Source organism: Cetorhinus maximus, chromosome 5, assembly GCF_964194155.1.
Source record: "Cetorhinus maximus chromosome 5, sCetMax3.hap1.1, whole genome shotgun sequence".
In the NCBI taxonomy this organism is placed as follows: Eukaryota; Metazoa; Chordata; class Chondrichthyes; order Lamniformes; family Cetorhinidae; genus Cetorhinus; species Cetorhinus maximus.
In genome coordinates, this window is record NC_135883.1 from 81734238 (window position 1) to 81759192 (window position 24955).

The window sequence follows — 24955 nt, forward strand, 5'->3', positions numbered from 1 at the left end:
CTACTCTAATTTACCACATATTCCCACATTTGATCCATTGACCCCACGATTTAGCTTAAAACCCTTTCTGCTTTCCTGGCTATGCAATTCGCCAGAAAACTCATCCCAGCATGGTTCAGGTGTAAGCTGTCCCAACGGTACAGCCCCCACTTTCCCCAGTACTGGTGCCAGTGCCCCACAAACTGGAACCCACTTCTCCCACACCAGTCTTTGAGCCACGCATTCATTTCTCTCATCTTATCTGCCCTATGCCAGTTGGCACGTGGCTCAGATAATAATCCAGAGATTATTAACTTTGAGGCTCTGCTTCTTAATTTGGTACCTAGCTCTCGATGCTGACTATGCAGAACTTCTTTCTTGTCTTAAACCATAGGAATATTGAAACAATTCTGATGCCTTAGCAGGAATAGGGATTTCTTCCCCAGCCAGAATGTTATGCATCACTGTGGCTTTCTGTATGTTGCACAACTATGCTGTGCACCAAAGAACACACATTAAGCTGTCAGAAAGGACAGTATTGACATCGAGGATACTGAGCATTGAAATGCTGAACAAGAACTGTTAGCAACCAAAGTATCTAATCAAATATGATTCATGTATCAAAAAAGAAAGACTTGCATTTATTTAACACCTGCCATGGCCATTGGACGTCTCAAAGCACTTTACAACTAATTAAGTACTTAAGAATTGTTGCCAATGTTGTAATGTAAGAAACACAGAAGCCAATTTTTCCACAGCAAGCTCAGATAAAGATTGAGATCATCTGTTTTTGTGATGGTGATTGAGGGATAAATATTGGCCAGGAAACTGGAGATAACTCCCCTGCTCTTCTTCATCTCAAGTGTCATGCTTGATTTTGTGGTTAAGTCCTGAGGTGGGGCTTGAACCCAGAACCTTGGTTCTCAGAGGCAAAAGTGCCACGAACTGAGCTATGCCTGATATCTTATGAGTTTGTCACATTAAATATGATTGTTCTCTCCCAGCATTGTACTCATTTCCTGGAAATACATGCCTTCACCATTGCTATGAGTTATCCTTTAAGTGGCAAGCAAGTCATTCATCTTACTGGGGGTTCCATTCTACAATATTATTATAGGAACACTTCCTGGACATAATGCAAATGAAAAGATGTACACTGCTGCGTTGGTACTATTTGGCACATTGTAGTTTTCTCTTGGTGTCTAATGTGATTTTTCACTCCCTAACCTTCTGCGAAGTTCTCTCCAAATGATTGGAAAATGGGAGATGGCTGTTGCTCTGCATCCATCAAAGGCTGCTAAGATAGCAGTGGTCATTCATTATTGCGATCACAGGCCTGAGGGGCATTGGCTGTAGGCTGCATTTTTGCAGCTGCAGGAGCAACCTGACCCTACATGATATTTGACACTTGCACAATAATTAGATGGAGAGAAACAAGGGTACAGAAATGTTGCTGTCTACAGAGATAACTGCAACACCAGCACTTTTCTCCTGGGTTCTCTTTCAACATGCCCACTGACTGTATGGAAAGAGACTCAGATAGAACATTGAAAACATTGAAGTCCTTATCCATCCAGCCTCTTGGCTTGCCCAGACAGAAGAAGCCTAGGCCATGCCGGGCAAAGGTCTAAGCATTCATAAGAGAAGCTACTGCTGCATTGCATTCAGCATTTCATCAGCCCATTGTCCAAGCCAGAAGACAGGAAGAAAAAAATTATATATATATATAATATATATATATACACACGTCAGCCAGGCTACTTTATAAAGTTATTATTTTTATTTTAAAAATGGACAAGGCTTTACCCTGACTAGTCATGACTCCTAGCAGAGGAATTTCTGAAGCCAACAGGAACCTTGTTATCTTTAAAGAGGTGCTAATGCCCTCTGTGATTGCTGACAATCAAATTTCAAAGAAATACACAAACACTCCCTTTACATTTCTAAAGCAGAGCTCCAGCCGACGAAGATGGTATGTCTGCAAAGGACAAAAGGGACCCTGTCTCCTCTATTAATCACCTCAAGATTCTATACCTGAGAAAATACATCCTTTGTCCAACACCCAGGAGAAAAAGTGGGAGGTAAGTCACATGACCTCCCCAAGCTGTTAGAACCTGTAATATTGCCATGTAGAACTGAACCCAGGCAGTCTACCATTGTATCATCTAACAGGTGGCAACAGAAAGGGCTCTGTCCAGATAAAATGCCTGGCCCTTATCTACACTGTGAACTACTGGAACATTAGAACATCTGTATCTGTGCCTTCAAGGCTAATTCACCTCTACGTGCCTTCTCCCATCGTGGCAGTAATCACTTCTGGAAAGACGGATCAACCTGCAACAGTTTCAGCCTGTTAGCCTCTGAAGGAATACCCCACTGGACCTTTGGATTCTGGACTCTGGATTCACGTGAAATCATAAATCTTACTTTTATCATGGTTTTGCCCTGTACCCCGTTCTTTCTCTTATCCCTATTTTAATGTATGAGTGCAAAAAAGGGCAGATGTTATGAAAACCCCTTCCTGCATCTTGTGCCTGTGTAAAATAAACCAACCCTCTTATTTTACCTTATCTCAAGTTTGCTATGGGGTTATTAATCGAGGATTGGATCAAGCCAAACTGAAGGGTTGGGGAAAACATGCCACCACTTTTAATGGGGGAAATAAGAAATCAAAAACACCTCTCTGTTTACGGACGGGTAGTGAGAGGAGAAATCTGGGCTGTTTAAATTAATCCCCCTCCTATCCATGACACTATTGATTGACCTTTGAGCTGCTTCTACCCTCTCATTTTGTGCTTCTACAAGATGCTCCCCATTGGCTCTCCTACGGGAGGCTGCCCTTCAATCCAAATGAACAGAGAGCACACTGAGAAAGGATACCAGCAAAGCAAGAAAAACAAACTTTCAAGCTGCGCCCAGAAATTGACTGAGGGATGAAATCCTGCAGTTATTAAAGCTGCACAGTCTGTAAAAGGAAGATTCCATGCTGAAATAGCCAGGACTGTAAGTTATAAGCAGCACCTTGTAATTGCAATTAACTTCAGTAGAAATATCAAATGTTTAGCTCCATTTGCCTGCTATAGGGAGCTACTTTTGATACTGTGGATTGCACAAATGATGGAGACTGTGGCCGGGATTTTCCTTGTCCGCTGGCGTCGAGCACGTTTGGTGGCATGGGCGGACAATATGGCGAGAAGGCCAAAGATCAGTTTCACAACGTCGCAAAACCAGTTTGTGATCGTCTGCTCTGCCCACCATCTTCCCGTGATCGGAAGTCAGGAACCTCATTGTAATACATCAACATATCATTATAAGCCCAGCCCGCCAGAATCGTCCCCTTCTGCTAGGTCATCTGCCCACATTGTCATGATTGCACACCGATGCGTTTCACAACAGCATATAAAAGACGTGCACTTGGCAGGCTGCACTTTGAGGAGAAATTGGAGGTCTAGTGAGAAGGAGGAATTGAAGGAAATTAATATTACAAAAAAGGACAGTGCTGGAGAAATTAATGGGACTGAAAGCTGATAAATCCACAGGGCCTGATAATCTACATCCCAGGGTACTAAAGGAGGCAGACATGGAAATAGTGGATGAGTTGGTTGTCATCTTCCAAAATTTGGTAGATTCTGGAACAGTCCCGGCAGATTGGAGGGTGCCAAATGTAACCCGACTATTTAAAAAAGGAGGGAAAAAACGGAATTACAGACAGGTTAGCCTAATATTAGTGGTAAGGAAAATGCTAGAGTTTATTATAAAGGATGTGATAACAGGACACTTAGAAAATATCAATGGGATTAGACAAAGTCAACATGGATTCATGAAAGGGAAATCATGCTTGACAAACCTACTGGAGATTTTTGAGGATGTAACTAGCAGAATAGATAAGGGAGAACCAATGGATGTGGTGTATTTGGATTTTCAGAAAGCTTTTGATAAAGTCCCACATAAGAGGTTAGTGTGTAAAATTAAAGCACATGGGATTGGGGGTAATATATTGGCATGGATTGAAAACTGGTTAGCAGACAGAACACAGATAGGAATAAATGGGTCTTTCTCGGAATGGCAGGCATGTTGTGCTTGGGCCCCAGCTATTCACAATATATACCAATCATTTGGATGAGGGAACTAAATGTAATATTCCCGAGTTTGCTGCCGACACAAAACCAAGTGGGAATGTGAGTGGTGAGGAGGATGTTAAGAGGCTTCAAGGCAATTTAGACAAGTTGAGTGAGTGGGCAAATACATGGCAGATGCTGTATAATGTGGATAAGAGTGAAATTATCCACTTTGGTAGAAAAAACAGAATGGCAGAGTATTATTTAAATGGTGATAGATTGGGAAATGTTGATGTACTAAGGGACCTGGATGTCCTTGTACACCAATCACTGAAATCAAGCACGCAGTTGCAGCAAGCAATTAAGAAGACAAAATGTATGTTGGCCTTCATTGCAAGAGGACTTGAGTACAGGAGCAAGAATGTCTTACCGCAACTATACAGGGCGTTGGTGAGACCACAACTGGAGTATTGTGCAGTTTTGGTCTCCTTACCTAAGAAAGGATACACTTGCCTTAGAGGGAGTGCAGCGAAGGTTCACCAGATTGATTCCTGAGATGGCAGGATTGTCGTATGAGAAACGATTGGGCCAACTAGGCCTATATTCACAGGAGTGAATAAGTGCATAATGGGGATCCTGTAGATGTAGTATATCTGGGCTTCCAGAAGGCCTTTGATAAGGTGTCACACAAAAGGTTAATACACAAGATAAGATCACATGGAGTTAGGAGTAATATATTAGCTTGGATAGAGGATTGGCTAACCAACAGAAAGCAGAGAGTCGGGATAAATGGGTATTTTTCTGGATGGCAAGCTGTAACTAGTGGGGTGCCACAGGGTTCGGTCCTTGGGCCCCAACTATTTACAATCTATATTAATGACTTGGATTCAGGGATAGAAGGTACTATAGCTAAATTTGCAGATGACACCAAAATAGGTGGGCAAGTATGTTGCAATGAAGAAATAAGAAATTTACAAATGGATATGGACAGGTTAGGTGAATGGGCCAAAATTTAGCAGATGGAGTTTAACGTGGATAAGTGAGAGGTTATCCATTTTGGTCGGAAGAATAAAAATGCAACTTATTATTTAAATGGAAAGAAACTTCAGAATGCTTCAGTGCAGAGGGATCTGGGTGTCCTCGTGCATGAATTGCCGAAAGCTAGTATGCAGATACAGTAGGTGATAAGGAAGGCAAATGGAATTTTGGCACTTATTGCTAAAGGAATAGAGTATAAAAAGAGGGAAGTGTTGTTGCAACTGTACAAGGCATTGGTGAGATCACACCCGGAGTACTGTGCACAGTTTTGGACCCCTTACTTGAGGAAGGATGTAGTTGCATTGGAGGCGGTTCATAGGAGGTTCACTAGATTGATTCCAGAGATGCGGGGCTTGTCTTATGAGGAGAGATTGAGCAGTTTAGGCCTATACTCGCTCAAGTTTAGAAGGATGAGAGGAGATCTAATTGAGGTATATAAGATGTTAATGGGGATAATCAAAGTAGACATGGAGTGGATGTTTCCCCTTCTGGGGCATTTTAGAACCAGAGGCCATAGTTTCAGGCTAAGGGGTGGTAGATTTAAATCAGAGATGAGGAGGAATTACTTTTCTCAAAGGGTCGTGAATCTATGGAATTCACTACCTCAGAGTCCAGTGGATGCCGGGACGCTAAATAAATTTAAGGAGGAGATCAGCAGATTTTTAATTAGTAACAGGTTGAAAGGTTACAGGGAGAGGGTGGGAAATTGGAGTTGAGGCCGAAATGAGATTAGCCATGATCGTATTGAATGGTGGGGCAGGCTCGAGGAGCTGAATTTCCTACTCCTGCTCCTAGTTCTTATGTTCTTATTTGTTGCCACAGGGACATGGAAGGCATCCACTGCCAGGGGCCATGAACATGACAGCGGCACTCCATTTCTATGCCAGTTGCTCCTTTCAGGGCTCCACAGGTGACCTCTGTGGGATATCACAAGCCACCACCCACAAATGCATCCATGAGGTCATGGATGCCATCTTCGCAAGTACACACAATTTTGTGCATTTTGTCTGGGACCAGGACAGCCAGGATGCAAGAGTGATTGGATTTGCCCAGATCTCAGGTATTCCACAGATGCAGGGTGCCATCGACTGCGCTCACATGGCGCTCAGATCTCCATCGCATAAAGGGGTCAACTATTTCAACCGCAAATGATTTCATTCGCTGAATGTGCAGCTGGTGTGCAACCACCACAAACACATCCTGATGCTCTGCACACGGTTTTCAAGGAATGTGCATGATGCTTACATTCTCAGTCACAGATCCCTGAAATCTTCCAGGGTCCACAGAAACTGCAGGGTTGGCTCCTCAAAGACAAGGACTACCTGCAGAGGACGTGGCTGATGACACCCATGCGGCAGCCTCAGACTGCAGCAGAGCGACGATATAACGCGGCTCATGCTGCAACTCGCAACTTGGTGGAGCAAGCCATCGGGATGCTGAAAATGACATTCTGGTTCCTGGGCCAGTCTGGTGGAGCCCTGCAATATAATCCACAGAGGGTATCACGCATCGTCGTAGTCTGCTGCACCCTTTACAACCTGGCGCTGCAACAGGGAGAGGAGCTAACTGAGGAGGAGATGCAGGAGCTAGAGGTCTCCTCTGATGAGGAGGACGCCGATCGGTATGAAGGTGTGGAGGCCCTCGGAGGCGACGATAAGGGGGGTGGGGCCCTTGCACTGGCCAGGCGAGGCAGGCGCACTTGGGAGTCCGTCATAGCTGCTAGTTTGTGGAAGATGATGACAACATGCAGTGAGGAGGCACCATAGATCCTCACATGCATCTATGAACGTTTGACTCCAGTCTGGCTTCTGGCAGCGCCAATACCCTCTGCGATAATGCTCCTGTCATGGAGATGTAGTGGAGGCCCTAATAGTTACTCGACTGCAGGAGGATGATGACGACATGCAGTGACAACACTCCATAGGTCTTCACATAGCCTCTGAGAATGTGTTGACTCCTGCCTGGCCGAGGGAAGCCCACTTGCACTCTGCGATCAGGGTCATATCATAGAGACGTAACCATGAAACTTTCAAAGTATCTGATCCTTTGTCCGCCTTCAGCGCCTGACCCCTTCAGGAGCACAGCATCACTGGTCACAGTTGCTGAAGAGATGGGGGCCAGTCCCACCTTAAAGGTGCTGAGAGCTCACAGAGAAAATGACGGAACTCTATGACTCCCACCCACGACATTCTGGCAACAATGACAAGCCCCTTCGAGGTGCAGGCATCACTAATATGTCCAGTGAGTGTGAAGCCAGACCATCACTTTGGTCTGAAACTTATACACTGCACAGGGAAGAGGCCCCAGACTGAGACACCTGCCTTTATCTGTGCAGAAATGTTTCACATCTGCGTGACATGAACACTGCTCATCAGAACAAGGAGCCAAAGGCAGGGAGACATTATTGGGCATTTATTGACAATAGTTAACAGTATGTACAAGTATTTAGCACTCATGCCCAGGCTGTGCAACTACATCTTCTTAAATTTCCTAACACTGCTGCTACATCTTGGTGCTCCCCATCCACAGCGGAGGTTGGGGCAGCCTGCTGACTGGTACACCCTGTCTGTGATGACCTTGGCAGACGTCCTCTGGAAGGCCAAGACCTTTTTTGTATTCATTCATGGGATATGGGATTCGCTGGCTGGGCCAGCATTTATTGCCCATCCCTAGTTGCCCTTGAGAAGGTTGTGGTGAGCTGCCTACTTGAACCGCTGCAGTCCATGTGGTATAGGTACACCCAAGGTGCTGTTAGGAAGGGAGTTCTAACACTTTGACCCAGCGACAATGAAGGAACGGCGATATATTTCCAAGTCAGAATAGTGAGTGGCTTGGAGGGGAACTTGCAGATGGCGGTGTTCCCATCTATCTGTTGCCCTTGTCCTTCTAGATGGTAGTGGTCATGGGTTTGGAAGGTGCTGTCAAGGGAGCCTTGGTGAATTCCTGCAGTGCATCTTGTAGTTGGTACACACTGCTGCTACGATGTGCCTCCATAGCATCCAAAAGGCATTCCAGTGATGCATCATTAAACCTGGTGGCTGCAGTCTTTTTGCCTTTTGTAGACATCTTCCCTGTAGTAATCCTGGGCTAGAAGCACTGAGATGTGTGCGTGTGCCTGGAATGATGTAATGGCGTGATGATAGTGTGGTAGGTGAATGAGAGCCCGCCCACCATGCAAACGGCATGTTTCCCGGGAATAAATAATTAATGTGGCGAGTTTGAGACGATACGGCGTGAACGTTTAACCTGCCTGCTGCCGCACTTGGTGCAAATCTGGGACGATTCCGCCCTGCGTATATGGACAAAATTTATTTTTAAAGGATAGCAGGATTTTAAGTTCAATTTCAACTCAGTAACCTATCAGTAGCTCAGTGAACTCTCTTTTACGTTTCTCTGCAAATAATGTCTTGTGACATGATCTGTTGGGAGTTACTTTGGAAAGGGATACTTTGCACTTTTCAAGTGGATTGCATTAAATATGTTCAGTCAGGTAAGAGTAAATGTCTGTAGCTATCCATGCAGACATGCCACACACAGCTGTCATTCTCGTCAATCTAAAGATGATAGCTAATGTTCTAGGTTTGGGTGAAACTACTGGGGTGTACATTCAGCTAGAATCTTGAAAGATAGGTTATTTATCATCATAATAGTCTATTACTTATAATAGGTCACTACTCATCCAAGAGACAATATATATATATATAATATATATATAATTGCTATGGTCTCTTTCACTATGAATTGGCTTGCTCTCAGTCAGTGCACTTCCAATTTTAAGCTAATTTATAAAATATTAATAATAGTTTGCATGACACATGAATGTGAATGATAAATCCCTTACTTACTGAAAAGAATAGCAATACTTGAAAACAAATTCCTTGCCCCTTTGTGAAGTATCTTCCAAAGTATAAGTCATTAATGCTGCAGTACTATCCCCTCATGAATAAAGTTAATTTTTCTTTTTGATTATTAACCATCATGCTGCATGATTTAATGATAGGTATTTAAGTAGCCAATATATCATTTTTTAATATAATGATATGAAAATAAAGATGTACAAATGTGTTATACTTTTTCTAGAAAAAAGCATTAAATTATTAATGTGACTTGGAGAAGTAAATGATTGTAAACTGGATGACTTAACTTGACATAATACATTCAGTACATGGCCAATTAGTTGTTACTTCCCTAATAATTAGAACATGAAAATTCTACTGGCTTAGTTATCTGGAAAACTCTTCCACATTTACTATTTTGTTTTCCATGTACTCATTTCCATCTTAAATTCAATGCATTGTGGATACATTTAAATTAAAATAATTGATTCACTAATGTCTTCTTATTATGGATTTATTGGACAGATTTTATTATCAGGTTAAACGATTTTACAGAATATCTTCCCATTTTATATCATTCACCTGATTCTAGCATGTAAAATATCTGTAAGATGAAGTGTGCCCCTTAAGAGACAGAAATTTAATTTAAATATTGAAGTATGTGCAGGACTATCTTGCATGACAGACCCCAAATTTGTGCACAGAGAATATCCTGCTATATAAACAGTTGCTTGGTAGTATAAAACACGACTATTACTGAAAAGCATGGTGTTGAAGCTTTTCATCTTGCACCCATCAGGATCAAATGCAACAATGCCAAATTTCAAATGATCACAACAATTTATACTACAGGAGAAAAGGTTGCTAATTTGTTGGCAAGTTAACTCTGATTTGATTTACGTGGGAGCTGGTGGAGCCTATAGCCCCTTATTTCTTTCTCCATAGCAACGCCTCAGCCAATCAGAGTTCACTTGCCAACTGTCAACACCCTTTTCTATTGTAGTGTAAATTGTTATGATCGTTTGAAATTTAGCATTCTTGCGTTTGGCCTGATGAGTGCAAGATCAAAAGCTTTGGCAACACTTCTCCCTTTTCAGCAATATTCTGATTATGATTAAAGCCTTTTAAATTAAGCATCCAGTGATGAAAGGTAATAACAATTATATTGGTAAAGAATACAGTACTGTTACCTTAATAACTTTTTAGGGACATCACCATTTTTCTTTATTTCCTACCGGAGTTTGGATTTCATAGGTTTTTATACCGATTGAAATGCTCTTTTTTTGCCTGCAATGCTTTTCCTAATGAGAATCTGATATTGAGCTTTTTTTAAAAAAACAGGAACATCAGCAAAGGAGTGGCAGGCATATTAGGCTGTTGTGCTCAGCTACTGGTTATCATAAGATCATAAGAAATAGGAGGAGTAGGCCACTCGGCCCATCGAGACTGCTCTGCCATTTAATAAGATCATGGCTGATCTAATTGTGGCCTAAACTCCACTTTCCTGCCCACCTCCATAATCCTTGACTCCCTTCTCAATCAAAAATGTGTCCAACTCAGTCCTGAATATACTCAATGACCTAGCCTCCAGTAAGTGAGGTTCCAGCAGCAGCTATGTCCTCCCCAGTGGCACTGCTGGAGCTGCCAGCAGCTCTTGACAGACAGGACTTCAGCCCCCAGGGTCCTTGATCCCAGAAAAGGGCCGCCGCTGGCTACTTAAGTTCCTGAGTGGCACTTAATACCAGTGGGCCTTCCTGAAGGAAGCAGTACAGGTCTCTCACTGGATCTCCAGCCAGTAAGCGAGATCCGAATACCTCCATAAAATCCAGCCCCTTTTTTAAAAACTGTGCCTGCTAATTCTAAATTCACCCACGAAAGGAAACATTCTCTGCGCACATAGCCGGTCAAGCCTCCTCAGAATCTTATGTGTTTCGATAAGATCACTTCTCATTCTTCTAAACTCCAATAGTGACTGCCCTTGACATTAAGGCTACATTTGAATGAGTATAGCATCAAGGAGCCCTAGAAAAACTGGGGTTAGTGTGAATCAGGGGAAAACTCTCCACCGGCTAGAATCATACCTAGCACAAAGGAAGATGGTTGTAGTTGTTGGAAGTCAATCAACTCAGTCCCAGGACATCACTGCAGGTATCCCTCAGGGTAGTGTCCTAGGTCCAACGATCTACAGCTGCTGCATCAACGACCTTCCTTCCATCATAAGGTCAGAAGTGGGGATGTTCGCTGATGATTGCACAATGTTCAGCACCATTCACAACTTCTCAGATACTGAAGCATGTGGTGCCCACATGGACAACATTCAGGTTTAGGCTGATAAGTGGCAAGTAATATTTGCGCCACACAAGTGCCAGGCAATGACTATCTCCAACAAGAGAGAATCTAACATAAAATCAGACAATGCTGGTGAAACTCAGCAGGTCTTTTAGCTCTGAAGAAGAGTTATATGGACTTGAAATATGGACTTAACTCTGTTTCTCTTTCCACAGATGCTGTCAGACCTGTTGAGCTTTTCCAGCATTTTCTGTTTTTATTTCAGATTTCCAGCATCCGCGGTATCTTGCTTTTATATAAGAGAGAATCTAACAATTGCCCCCCTGACATTCAATGGCATTACCATCACTGAATCCCCCACTATCTACATCCTGGGGGTTACCATTGACCAAAAACTGAACTGTGCTAGCCATATAAATACTGTGGCTACAAGAGCAGGTCAGAGGCTGGGAATTCTGTGGAGGGTAGCTCACCTCCTGACTCTCCAAAGCCTATCCACCATCTACAAGGCACAAATCAGGCGTGTGATGGAAAACTCTCCGCTTGCCTGTATGAGTGCAGCTCCATCAATACTCAAGATGCTTGATGCCATCCAGGAAAAAGCAGCCCGATTAATTGGCACCCTATCCACCACCTCCAACATCCACTCTCTCCACCACTGATGTACAGTGCATCTACAAGATGCACTGCAGAAACTCACCAAGGCTCCTTAGACAGCACCTTCCAAACCAGCGACCTCTCCCACCTAGAAGGACATGGGTAGCAGATGCATTGGAATAACACCACCTGCAAATTTCCCCCCAAGCCACTCACCATCCTGACTTGGAAATATATCACTATTCCTTCATTGTCACTGGGTCAAAATCCTGGAACTCCCTCCCTAACAGCACTGTGGGTGTACTACACCACATGGGCTGCAGTGCTCAAGAAGATGGTTCATCACCGCTTTCTCAAGGACAATTAGAGATGGGCATTAAAAATGTTGGCCTAGACAGCGACGCCCACATCCCGTGAAAGGATAAAAAAATGTCCAACCTGCTCAACCTTTCCTCATAAGACAATCTATTCACCCCAGAAATCAGCCTAGTGACCACTCTGAACTGTTTCCAATGCAAGTATATCATTCTTTATGTAAAGAGACCAAATCTCTACACAGTATTTTCCAGGTGTAGTTTCACCAATGTCCTGTACAGTTGTAGCAGGACACCTTACCTTCTATATTCCATGTCACTTGCAATAAAGGCCAACTTTCCATTTGCCCTCCTAATTACTTGTTACACCCACATGCTATCTCCACACCTCCATCTACTGGTGTATATAATCCATTTTGGCAAATGATTAGAACTAAGGCAGCAGACCAGATGGTATACATATGATAAGTGAAAGCCTGATTAATGATAATGAAGCAGCCTGGGCCCACATGTAGCAAGACCTGGACAACTTTCACACTTAGATTGATAAGTGGCAAGTAACATTCACATCACATAAGTGCCCACCAATGACCACTTCCAACAATAAAGAGTCTAATGACCATCCCTTGACATTCAATGGCATTATCATTGCTGACCATAGAGGAATCAAGGGTTATGGGCAATATGTAAGAAAGTGGAGATGAGGGCATTTAAGACTCAACCACATTGCTGTGGGTCTGGAGTCACATGTAGGCCAGACCAGATGTCTCTAAAGGGGCATTAGTGAACCAGATGGGATTTTACAGCATTAGTTTTGTGGTCATCATTGAATTCAAATTTCACCAACTGCCATGGTGGGACTCAAACCCAGGTCCCCAGAACATTACCCTGGGCCTCTGGAATATGAGTCCAGTAACAGTACCACTAAGCCACCACCTCGCCACAGTATAATCTCCTTGCTCTTGTATTCTATGCCCCTATTAATAAAGCCCAGGATGCTGTATGCTTTATTAACTGCTCTCTCCACCTGTCCTTCCACCTTCAATGACCTATGCACATAAACATCCAGGTCCCTCTGCTCCTGCACCCCCTTAAGAATTGTGCCCCTTATCTTATATTGTCTCTCCATGTTTTTCCTATCAAAATGCATCATCTCAAACTTGTCCACATCGAACTTCATCTGCCACCTATCTGCCCACTCCAACAACTTGTTTATGTCCTTTTGAAGTTTTACACTGTCCTCCTCACAGTTTACAATGCTTCCAAGTTTCATATCATTTGCAAACTTTTAAATTGTGGCCTGCACACCAAGATCAGATCATTAATATAGATCAGGAAAAGCAAGGGTCCCAATACCGACCCTGGGGAACTCCACTACAAACCTTCCTTCAACCCGAAAAATATCCATTGGTCATTACTCTGTGTTTCCCATCACTCAGCCAATTTTGTATCCACATTGCTACTGTCCCTTTTGTTCCATGAGCTATAACTTTTCTCACAAGTCTGCTGTGTGGCACTGTATCAAATGCCTTTTGAAAGTCCATGCACACCACATCAACGGCATTACCCTCATCAACCCTCTCTGTTACCCCTTCAAAAAACACCAGCAAGTTAGTTAAACATGTGGCAGAATTTTCCCATTGGTGTGCGGGGGCGGGACCCGCACCCCGATGCGTAAAATGACATGCGGTGACGTTGGATGAACGTCCCGATGTCACCGTGCGCCATCACGATATTTCGTTGGGCGGGTACGCGATGATATCCGATGCGCACCTGCCATTAATTAACGGGCCAATTAAGGCCCTTGAGGCACCGATTGACGGTGATTTTTCGGCACCCGAGCAGTCTTCAGGTTGGCGCACAGGCACAATGGGCAGACAGGTAGGACACAATTGCATAAACCTCATCCACGGACGGGATAAGGGGGCTTAGTGGGGTCATGAGTGTGCTCTGTCAAATATTGCTTTTTCTAAGTTACTGATACTTGCCTGTATGATCTGCAATACTTCAAAACACATACCAGCTGCTTGGACTGGACTCACAACCTTCAGGTCAGCACTCTACAGTGAGGAATCTTTTTTGGGCCTGCAGGTTTCAGGAAGCCTTCCCTTAGCCTGGGAATGGTAGTTGAACTCTCCACTGGAGGCACTTCCTCTGAGGAGGAAGGCAGGGCTAGAAGGGGGAGGAGGCCAGGAGTGCACATTCAGCCTCCAGGGGAGGACAGGCGCAGGCACAAGGGATGCAGGGCCAAGAGGTAGTCCAAAGCGGAAGGGGCCGCAGAAGACGCCACTATCCTGCTGCCAGGGTTTACAGGCAGTGAAGCAGCTACCTCAATATGACTGAGGCGCAGTGCCAAAGGAGGCTCCATGTCTTAAGGGAGACAGTCAACTCTATCTGTCAGATGATTGGGCCTGAGATCTCCACGAACTGTGTGGGTGGACACCCCATTCCAGTGGCTCCAAAGGTCACAGCTGCCCTCAACTTCTATGCCTCTGGCTCCTTCCAGGGCTCAGTGGGTGATCTTTGCGGTGTCTCCCAATCAGCTGTCCACACTTGTGTCAAGCAGGTTATAGACACTCTGTTCAGGCGTGCATTGACCTTCATCTACTTCCGCTGAGACCAGGCAAGTCAGGCACAGTGAGCCAGAGGCTTCGCAGGCTGCACCTGCGTCCAGGGTGCTATAGACTGCACACATGTGACCATCAAGGCGCCAGCAGGTGAGCCCGGTGCCTTCATCAACAGGAAGGGCTTCCACTCCATGAACGTGCAGATAGTGTGTGATCACAGGATGCTAATAGACAAGTCTGTGCAAGGTACCCAGGCAGCTCCCACAATGCCTATATTCTCAGACTCTCCCAGGTGCCGGGGCTCTTCAGTGCTCCAGCTCAGCTGGATGGATGGCTGCTGGGTGACAAGGGCTATCCCCTCAGAAGGTGGTTCATGACGCCTCTCCGCCATCCAAGAACAGAAGCTGAGCAGCGGTACAATAGCAGCCACGGCACCACAAGGGCTGTGGTGGAGAGAACCATCGGTCTTTTCAAGATGCGCTTCCGATGCCTGGACCTTTCCGGGGGTCCACTCCAGTACCCCCCAGATCATGTGTCACTGATGGTGGTTAAATGCTGCGCTCTCCACAATCTTGTGCTGGAAAGGGGGGACACTGTGGATGACGAAGATATAGACGCAGTGGCAGTGGCTGCACACGATGATCCAGCAGTGAGTCCCAGGATAAGCACACAGGGAAATGCTGAGGGGGGAAATGCTGACCCGGGCATACTCCAGGGAGGCAGGGACATCCAGGAGGCTTTAATCCAACAAACCTTCAGCTAGCACACCACATATGGACCTCCAGGACAAGCCTGGGCTGCAGGCTCCATTCTCGATACCTGAGTGCAAAATCTGCCTGGATAGGAACATTAACTAAGGGGCTTGTTAATAAAGCTGAATGTCCCACAAATCACTCATAACATTATTGGTAACCATCCACCTGCAGAAGAAAAGAGGCACCCTCAGCCATGGTGACATGTCTGAGTTTAATATTAGAACAAAAGGAACTTAAGAAAACAAAATGACAAAGGTGTTAAACATCACACCAACTCATAAAGACCTCATTGTGGGTCAACACAAAAGCACCAGCGATAAACCTGTGGTGTGCCTAAGGTGCCTTATGTTTATGTTTTCAGGTGCTACGCCTTGGTGCTGCCCCCTCGCTGGCACTGGCATCTGAGGCAGCCTGCTCACTCTGCTGTCCTGCTGGCTTCGATGACCTTGGCAGCCGTCATCTGGCCCATGGAGCCTGTGCTGGTCCCACCTGTGAGGGAGCTGCCAGTTCCACAGCTGGCATCTCCCCAGTCGTCGCAGCCTCATCAGATGCAACAGTCACTGGCAGAGGGGCGGAGGAGTTGCCGCCCTCAACCGGAGCACCCTCAGAGGAGCCCGCAGAGATGACAGGCATCTGCTGCGCCAATGTGACGTCGCTTCGGACCTCCCTGCTTACTGTGGATGGATGGGCACCGAGCTGGGAAACTTGATGCCCAGACCATCTCCCACACTGGCACTGACCAGCTGAGGTCAATGCCAATGTAAGGGCTTGCTGATCCGAGCGCATCCCCAGGAAGCCCTGATTGGTCTCCTGGAGGAGCCTCTCCACGAGAGTCACCACTCTCTCCACGGAGGGCTATGGCGCTCGGCCATGAGGCTCATTGCATCGGCGATAGTCCGTGTAGACTCCTCCACCACAGACACCAAGCCAAGCAGAGTCTCATGTGTAACCCCCAGATGCTCCAGCGCATTCTGCCCCATTTCCTGCATTTGCTGCGTCGCGGACGACTCCAGAGGCACTTCATCAGCCACCGACTGAGCATGTGCCTGGTCCCCTGCAGTCCTCCGACTGCTGGCACCATGGGCACTCTCTGTCTCTACCAACTCCTCCAGCAACTGTGAAGTGCCCTCGCCGCTGTGCCCCGGGACACTAGCCGATGTTCCATTTCCCACCGAGGTGCTAGTATCTGCGCTGGTGCCTGCCTGGCAGAGATGGCGTAATGCTGGTGTGTCCGAGACTTCAGGGCCCTCAGGTGTGAGAGGAGGCCTCTGCTGCTCCTCCTCCTGGCCCTGCTCCACTGATGCTGAAAGGCAGAACAGGGACATTGGATCAGTTAACGTGGAGACAATGTCGATGTGCATCCCGGATCATTATGCTCCCATTCTTCCATAAGCAATGGTCAAGCCAAGTTGCAAACTTCAATCACTGAACATTCAGCACTGCCATGGCTATTGGGAGAACAATGATGAATTCAGTGCTGGGCAAACCTACCTGCCCGTGGCACCCCAGCCTCACCGATACCGGTGGACCTGTGCGCATGGTGCCTCTTCAGACCTAGGGCCTCCTGCTTGACGCGGCTGAGAATCGCCAACTGGGCCAGCCCTCCTCCATTCCTCACCCGCTCGGCTGCATTATGTGCATTCTTCTCCTGAAAAGGAGGGAAGAGCATTGATTAGTGCTACTTGTACCTGGACTCTCTTCACGGATGGCCCACCCCAACCAGAGTGGGACATATCAGGGCTCCAGTGCCTCCTCACCCTGCTGCTGCCGAACACTCACACAAAGATGCTAGGCCTGTCCCCCCACATCCCCAAACCCCCCTTGGCCATATGCTGCCTACATCACATTTGACACCACTTGGTCTAACCTTCCAAACCAAGGAGGCGCAAGCACGTGGAGCGCAGAGAACAGCAGATCGATCAGTGCCACACTCATTGAAGCTCCCCTCCCAGCATGTCATCACCCTGACTTTGACATGTCCTGGAGTTCCAGCTCTGAGCCAAGGTGCAGCTCCTCCAGGTTGCCCCCAAAACAGTAAAATCGGTCTCAGTGCACTACATCCTGCGGGTGCAGAACCCATCTCTTCACCACCCTCACAGAGTGACCTAGGCATGGGCAATATCTGCTGTCTCACCCAGCGAAGGACTCATGCCGTCAGTGATTCAATGCAGTCACTACACTCAGACTTGAGGGGGGGTGGGGGGGCACGCCAGGGGGGAAAGCCTACCTGCTGGGTTAAGTGACCAATGCCAACATGGTACTCACCCTTCCCGAGCGCAACAGATCGTTGAAGCACTTGCAACACTGGACCCAGGTGCGCCGCACCACGTCATGGGAGCTCATGATCCCCGCCACTTCCTCCCAGGCACGTTTGGTCATTTGGGGGTGGGAGGGGGGCCTCCTCCTCCCGTCTTGGGGCATGAGGATCTCCTGCTGTGCTGCCACCTCCTCGAGGAGGGCAGCAAGGCAATAGTCAAAAAAATGAGGGGCACAGTGCCCCCCTGCCCTACCCTCCTGCCTGGCCTGCTCATCAGCCCACTCCCGCATGGCCCACCTGACAGGCAGAAAATTCTGCCCATCATTTTCCCTTTAGAAATCCATGCTGGGTCTCCCTAATCAAACCACATTTTCCCATGTGACTACTAATTGTGTCCCGAATAATTGTTTCCAGAAGCTTTCTCATCACCGAAGTTAAACTCACTGGTCTGCAATTGCTGGGCTTATCCTTTCAACCTTTTTTGTACAAGGGCGTAGTGTTTGCAGTTCTCTAGTCCTCTGGGACTTCTTCGGAGTCTAGGTAAGACTGAAAGATTATAGCCAATGCCCCTGCAATTTTCACTCTCGTTCCTTCAATATCCCTGGATGCATCTCATCCAGTCCCCAGTGCCTTGTCAACTTTAGCTTCGGGCAGTTGATCCAACACTTCCTCCTTATCAATTTTGAACCCTTCCAGTTACAGGGTTTCTTCCTTTGTCACTGTGGCCTCGGTAGCATCTGTTTCCTTGGTAAAGACAGATACAATGTGCTCATTTAACACCTCAGCCATGCCCCCTTCCTCCATGTGTAAATCCCCTTTGGTCTGTACCTCATAGCAGTGTGAGTGTACTGACACCTCAAGACCTGCAGCGGTTCAAGATGGCTCACCACCACCTTTTCTAGGGCAATGGGCCTTTCCAGCAATGCCCACTTCCATGGACGAACAAAAAATGCTCATGCTTCCTCAGAAACATCCAAATCACAGCATGTCATGATTTCAGTAGGATTGCATGATGGAAGCCATGCCAAGGTAATCATCAGCCAGCATAGCCTGATTAGACATATCTGCTATGCTTCCACCAACCTCACTTGCAGGCAGTGTCATCCTTAACCTGGGAAAGACTACGGAGAACTGCCTTAACAGTAGAGAATCAGATGCAGAGCTGTAATCCTCCATAACCCAGTTGTTTACCTAAATTGCAAAAACTGTTTAAATATGCCAAAGGCCTAATCAAAGGGTTGAAGTTCTGAGAAGCGTGCATTTAATATATTGATGGTGGAGCAATGTTCCCCCTTATTTTGCTTTGGAATGTAGAGGTGGCTTATTTAAGTGTGTGGCTCCTTTAATTCCTTTTGCATGGCTGCATACACATACGTGTACACACATTCACACACACATACACACGTACACACACATACACGCGTATACACACGCAGACGTACACACATACACACGGCTGACTTGTGTGTGTACGCGTGTATGTGTGTGTATAATCTGTGTGGGTTTTATGGAATAGTTTACAGGGTAAATTGAAGTAGAGGGATTATGAACAGTGGAAGTTATGTTAGAATTGCTTAGATAAGCACAGGTTACAAGGAAGTTCCAGAGAGGGGAGATATAAAGGTCAGTACAGTCAGACTGTCACAGAAACTTTGGCTGAACCCTACCATACTGAATGAATCAAATAACCTTCATGATGACACTTTTAGGAGCAATATTTTTTAAATGTTACAGCCAGTCAACAGTTTTAATATATCATATGAAACTTCTTGAAAATTAGATACCTTTTGGCCCAAATATGCACTTGGCGCACTCCAATAATATGGCTGTAGTAGAATCCTGTTGCGTTCATATTCATTAATGTTCACCTGCAATAACTCATCTAAGTTCTGCTGCCTGGGCAGAATTTTTGAAATGCCTTGCAAATTGGTGAGGAACCAATCAAACATGTCAGTCACCTAAAAAGCAAAAGTTGAGGAAAAAAATGTATTACTTATCTACATCAAATTCTTCTAGACATCGCAATGCTAGCATGTACCTTACTATGAAAAACACGATCAAAAATGAGTCCCCTCACAATAAAAAGCCATGAGCATAACAGGTGATTAAATGTTGCTGGCCAAAAATCTCAACCCTGAAGATCTGTTGCGGTTTTTCCAGTGTCTGCTCTTAATTTTGACAAACCCCCAATCCCTCCAAAAAAAAGACATAATCTGCTGACTACAGCTGTTTGCCTGTTTCCCTATGTGCTTATATCAGTCCCCTTTCCGAAAGTTACAGTGGGACACAGGAAGAACCCTCTTGGGAATTTAGGGGTCCCTATGTCTTAATGCACACAGACTGAATAGACACTGAATTTTATTTTTTACAAGGCGATTTTCAGATCATGTCTTCAACTGACATTTACATTGAGGCTTCTTGTGGCGTATCAGCTTGTCAGCCTTAGCTGTGAGCCTAGGAAAGGAAGGAAAACTAACGCAGATTCAGGTGACTGAGCAAGAATTAGCACTGATAAATGTTGAGTTTCCAATTGGGTTCACCCAATTTACAGGAGTTAATTGGACAAACCCAGTTGGAAAAGTGATAAGGTTCTGAAACATGTTCTACAGATATGAGGAGAGAGAGATTAAAGTGGTGCTTCTCCAAGATCAATTACTGCCAGCTACATATATGAGGAAACCTTGGTCACACTGCCCATAATTTTCCATTAATTCAATGGATGGAAAGTTAAAAAGACGCATGGCTAGCAGGTGAGCTCTCTGCCTTTCATGTAAACTCAAAAAGATTATTACCCACTCCCCGCTGCAGTAAAATATACAAACATTAAACAAAGGTTATTTGCCACTTGATATCTCTTACATTATCATAGGTCCATTGAGAGGAATCACATTCACTGGATATCCCTGAACAGAAACACTGGTCACAACCATAGTAGTTCTCTGACTGCAAATTGAAGAATCCTGTCTTACATTGGTCACAGTTTTCTCCTTCAGTATTGGCCTACAAATTGCATAAAACAGAAGTTATATTAATGTTTATGTTTAATTTACAAAATTTTTCATGTAATGGAAAGTGCACATCATTCCAGAAAAACAAGACATTTTCCATCTAAGAGCATTTCGTTTGTTTCCAATAAAATCACAGTACAACAATGTTAATACATTACACTAGAGAATTTTGAAGTGTTACTTAGATTACACCAAAAATATGAAATTGATGGTGAGATATGATTGTTGGAAAAGGATTTCTACACGCAGTGTTATTTCCTTCTTGGCTATTGCTTGAACTTAACAAAAACATGGCTAGTGACGTGTAACTAACTTACCCATTACTTAACGCTAATAGGATTTAACACTAGAAGCCTCCAGCAAGTTACTTAAATTCTCGAGCAGTCACTGAAGTGGTGCAGCACAATAGTTTGCTGAACACACTTCATGGGCAAAATCTTACGCCTGTCCCTGTAGAGTAATGGGCTAATGGCTATGTTAATGAGACTATGATGTTATTAATGAGGTAAGTGTAACATCAAGGGTCAGATAGAGGTGTCAGCTGTGGCTCAGTTCATAGCACCCTCGCCTTTGAATCAGAGGGTTGTGGGTTCATGTCCCACTCCCGGAAACCAAGAACTGTGATTGTACTCAAAAGAGTTGCAATCTGTGACTGTTGATAACTCGATAGAGTATCAAGGGTCAGATGATCAAGAGGCTCCAAGAGAGCAAGATGCAGAACAGTGTGTGTCCTAGAAACCATGTACTTGTTATGTAATAGTGTAAATAAATAGTTTTTAGAAAAATTATATACTGTCTATCTCAAGCCACCCATAGACTAAAGTTAAACCTCCATGAAACATGGTGGCAATGCTGGAGGCCACAATTTAAGAAACTAAGGCCACAGGTCAGTAACCCACAGGTGAAGATCTGGAACAGATCTAGTTCACAACGACGAAGCAAACCGAAAAGTACTACAGTGAGGGGACAGTGAGATACGCACGATGTCTACAGCTACTGAACAACCATTATGCCTTCCACAGCCTTTCGAACACATCAAGGGTCTGAAGCAAGGAGAATGATGGGAGCTCTGGAAGAGACAAAATGAAAGATACCAAACAGCTCTGGATTTACAGGGGACAACTCAGAAACACCAGGTCTGTACACATTTATATTCAGTGAGGGCCACAGCTGATGATGGTGTCTTGGCATGCCACGACATCAAGGAAACTTCGGCGTCATATGGCGAAGTTGTGGGGGCTTTCGAGAGTACTTCAGCCCTAAGAAGAATCTAGTTATAGAAAAAGCAAAATTCAACAGGAGGAGCCAAAGGCTGGGTGAATCCAATAATTCCTCTATTAACGATTTGTATCAGTCTGCTATTACTTGTGGTTACAGGGCCTTAAAGCATAAGCCTATTAGTGACCACATTGTAGTCACTGTCATTGTAGGCTCTGTCAGATCTTTTGCAATCCAAAGGTGATTTGATCTTAGAGAAGGCTGAACAGCTTTCAAGGCAGGCGGAGTTGCAACAGCAGAATCGGGATGTAATTCAGGGAGACTTCGAGTCTTGGGAGGGGTCGATCCAGTATGCAGGCCCAAAGTCGGATGCCCCACCGAAAAGCCCATGAGAAAGCATGCTAAAACCATCGAAGGGGTGGGATGAACCCTTCCATCTACTTTAAAATGTTTCAGATGCTGCGCTAAAGCACAGCGCCACTGCAGAAAATGCCCAGCAGGGGGAGTCGAATGTTTTCACTGTAGCGAGACTGGACATTTTAAACGATTTTGCAGATCTTTAGCACAATTGAAAGGAACAGAAAGGCAATAAGCCTTTCATCGTTCTGAAATACAGCAATTGGGATATAGGGACATTCAGGATGAAGTGTTCCTGTGGGAAATAAAAGTTCCCAATAAGCTGTTCTGGTCGGCAGAGCTAGATGTCAAAGGATACAGAACAGATTTTAAACTGGACACATGGTTTATGGTCACAATCTTATCAGACAAATTGGACTGGCTTAATAATGTGGCGATCCAGTTGTCAAAAATGAAGCCACAGGGGCCAGGAGGCACAGACTTCAACATGAAGGGCCAGATCGCTACAACCTTTAAATATAAAGACAGAGAAATTAATGAAACCCTTTGTGTCCTATAGAATCAACAACTTTCTCTAATCATAAAAACAAAAAACTACTGCGGATGCTGGAAATCCAAAACAAAAACAGAATTACCTGGAAAAACTCAGCAGGTCTGGCAGCATCGGCGGAGAAGAAAAGAGTTGACGTTTCGAGTCCACATGACCCTTCTGTTGAAGGGTCATGTGGACTCGAAACGTCAACTCTATTCTTCTCCACCGATGCTGCCAAACTTTCTCTAATCAGCAGGGCAGCGCATTTAGACCTTGACCTGGTACAAAGGGTCGATGAGGTAACACAAGACAACTGTGGAGCCGTATTTAGGAGGGAATTTCCCAGATTCTTTCGGGGACTGGGAAAGCTTAAAAGTGAGTATCACATCACTCTATTCCCGGATGCCAAACCCATTTGTTTATTTACCCCTAGGGGCGTGCCACTCCCGCTGATCAGAAAAGCCAAAGAGCAACTCGACAAGATGCTGCATCAAGGAGTTATCTCCCTATTACAGTGCCTACAAAATGGTGCTCAGGTCCAGTGATGGTCCCTGAACCTTGCGGTTAAATACTGACACAGCTAAATAAAGCCATCCAAAGAGATGTCCTCTGTTGCTCTGTTGGTGATAGCCTGGTGAAGTTGTCCAAGGGTGTCCTTTTTACAAAGCTGGATACCCACAGTGGATTTTGGTAGATTCCCTTGACCAAGAATCAAGGTTGTTGACCTTGTTTATCACTCCTTTTGGTCGCATTTGTTTCAATCCGACTTTCCTTTGGTATATCCTCTGCACCAGAAACCTTTCAACACACCAAGTCCAATATCCTTGAAGGCAAAAAAGGTATTATTTGCCAGATGGGCGACTTGCTTATTCTTGGCGCAAATAAGGAAGAACACGGCCATAGAGTTCAGGAAGTTTTAAAAGTGCTTGAACAAGCAGGCCTCACTCTCAATGATAAGTGTGAATCTGGGAAGACCACTATTAGAGTTTTAGGTTACATCATCTACCAAAAAGGGATAATGGTAGATCGCCAAAAAAAGCAAGGCAATTAAAGAGTTTCCACAGCCCAAGAGTGTTTCTGACATATAACAATTTTTAGGCATGGTCAATCAGGTGGGAAAATTCATCCCACATCTGTCCGAAATCAATGAATCTCTGAAAGACCTGCTGAGGAAAGGTCAGCAGTGGTACTGGGGAGTTGAGCCTTCAACAAGATTAAAGAGTTGTTTGTCTCTTCCAACATATTGGCACATTACGACCAAAAACTGCCAACAATAGTAGCAGCTGATGTGTCAGTGACTGGGCTTGGAGCTATTTTACTGGAGATCCATGAGGATAGCAGGAAAAAACTAGTTTACTATGCTTCTCGATCATTAACAAAACTGAAAAAAATTATGCAACTATTGAAAAGGAAGCACTAGCAGCGACATGGGCCTGTGAAAAGTTCTCAGATTACTTAATGGGCTTGCAAGTCAGGATTAACATGGACCATAAACCTCAGGTTACTCTCCTGAGCTCTAAAGAAATTTGTAAGATGCCACCAAGGATGCAGTGTTTCGGCTAAGATTCATGTGCAATGGAGTACGTGCTGGGGAAAAGTCAGACCACAGCTGTCACACTGTCAAGAACTACAGTCAACTAGGCTACAGAACATCACTTGACACTCATCTCTGAGGTGGAAGCATGCTCCTGATCAATTACAGGTACCCTACTGGCCTCTGCAAGCAAACTCCGGGAGATCAGAGACACCCAGCTGATGAACACAGAATGCAGCCAAGTCCAAACGTACTGCTCTGAAGGTTGGCCTGAATGTGTCCCAAGCAATAAGGTGTTAAGACAATACCACGAACAACAAAGACATCTAATGATTGTCGATGAGCTTGTCTTTAATGAAAGACTCGATATCACGGGGCCGAAAAAATTCAGCACTGGAACTTCAAGCATCTTTAAGGACCCTATGGTGTGTTCCACCAATGTTTGTTTAGCGGCATGAGTCTCATTGACCCTTCTCTCTGCAGGAGCCTAAGGCCAGTGCACGGGCGTCATCAGGCACATCCTTTGCGGGTACCCTTTGTCACTGAGGAGCCAGCCCCGGATCCTGTGTGGCCCCTCGAAGATGTTGGGATCTGCGATCTACTCAAGACGTATGAA

The 24955-nt window shown here is 45.2% G+C and overlaps 1 protein-coding gene across 1 annotated transcript in view; it reads right to left on the reverse strand.

Moving 5' to 3' along the window:
* Window positions 1–24955, reverse strand: part of lama2 (laminin, alpha 2) — a 582487-nt gene that overhangs the window by 345610 nt on the left and 211922 nt on the right. The window contains exons 11-12 of the mRNA XM_078542125.1: window positions 20550–20690; window positions 19475–19648 (exon numbers count right to left, since the gene is read on the reverse strand). Coding sequence (XP_078398251.1) covers window positions 19475–19648; window positions 20550–20690 — 315 coding nt within the window. The remainder of the gene's footprint in view (window positions 1–19474; window positions 19649–20549; window positions 20691–24955) is intronic.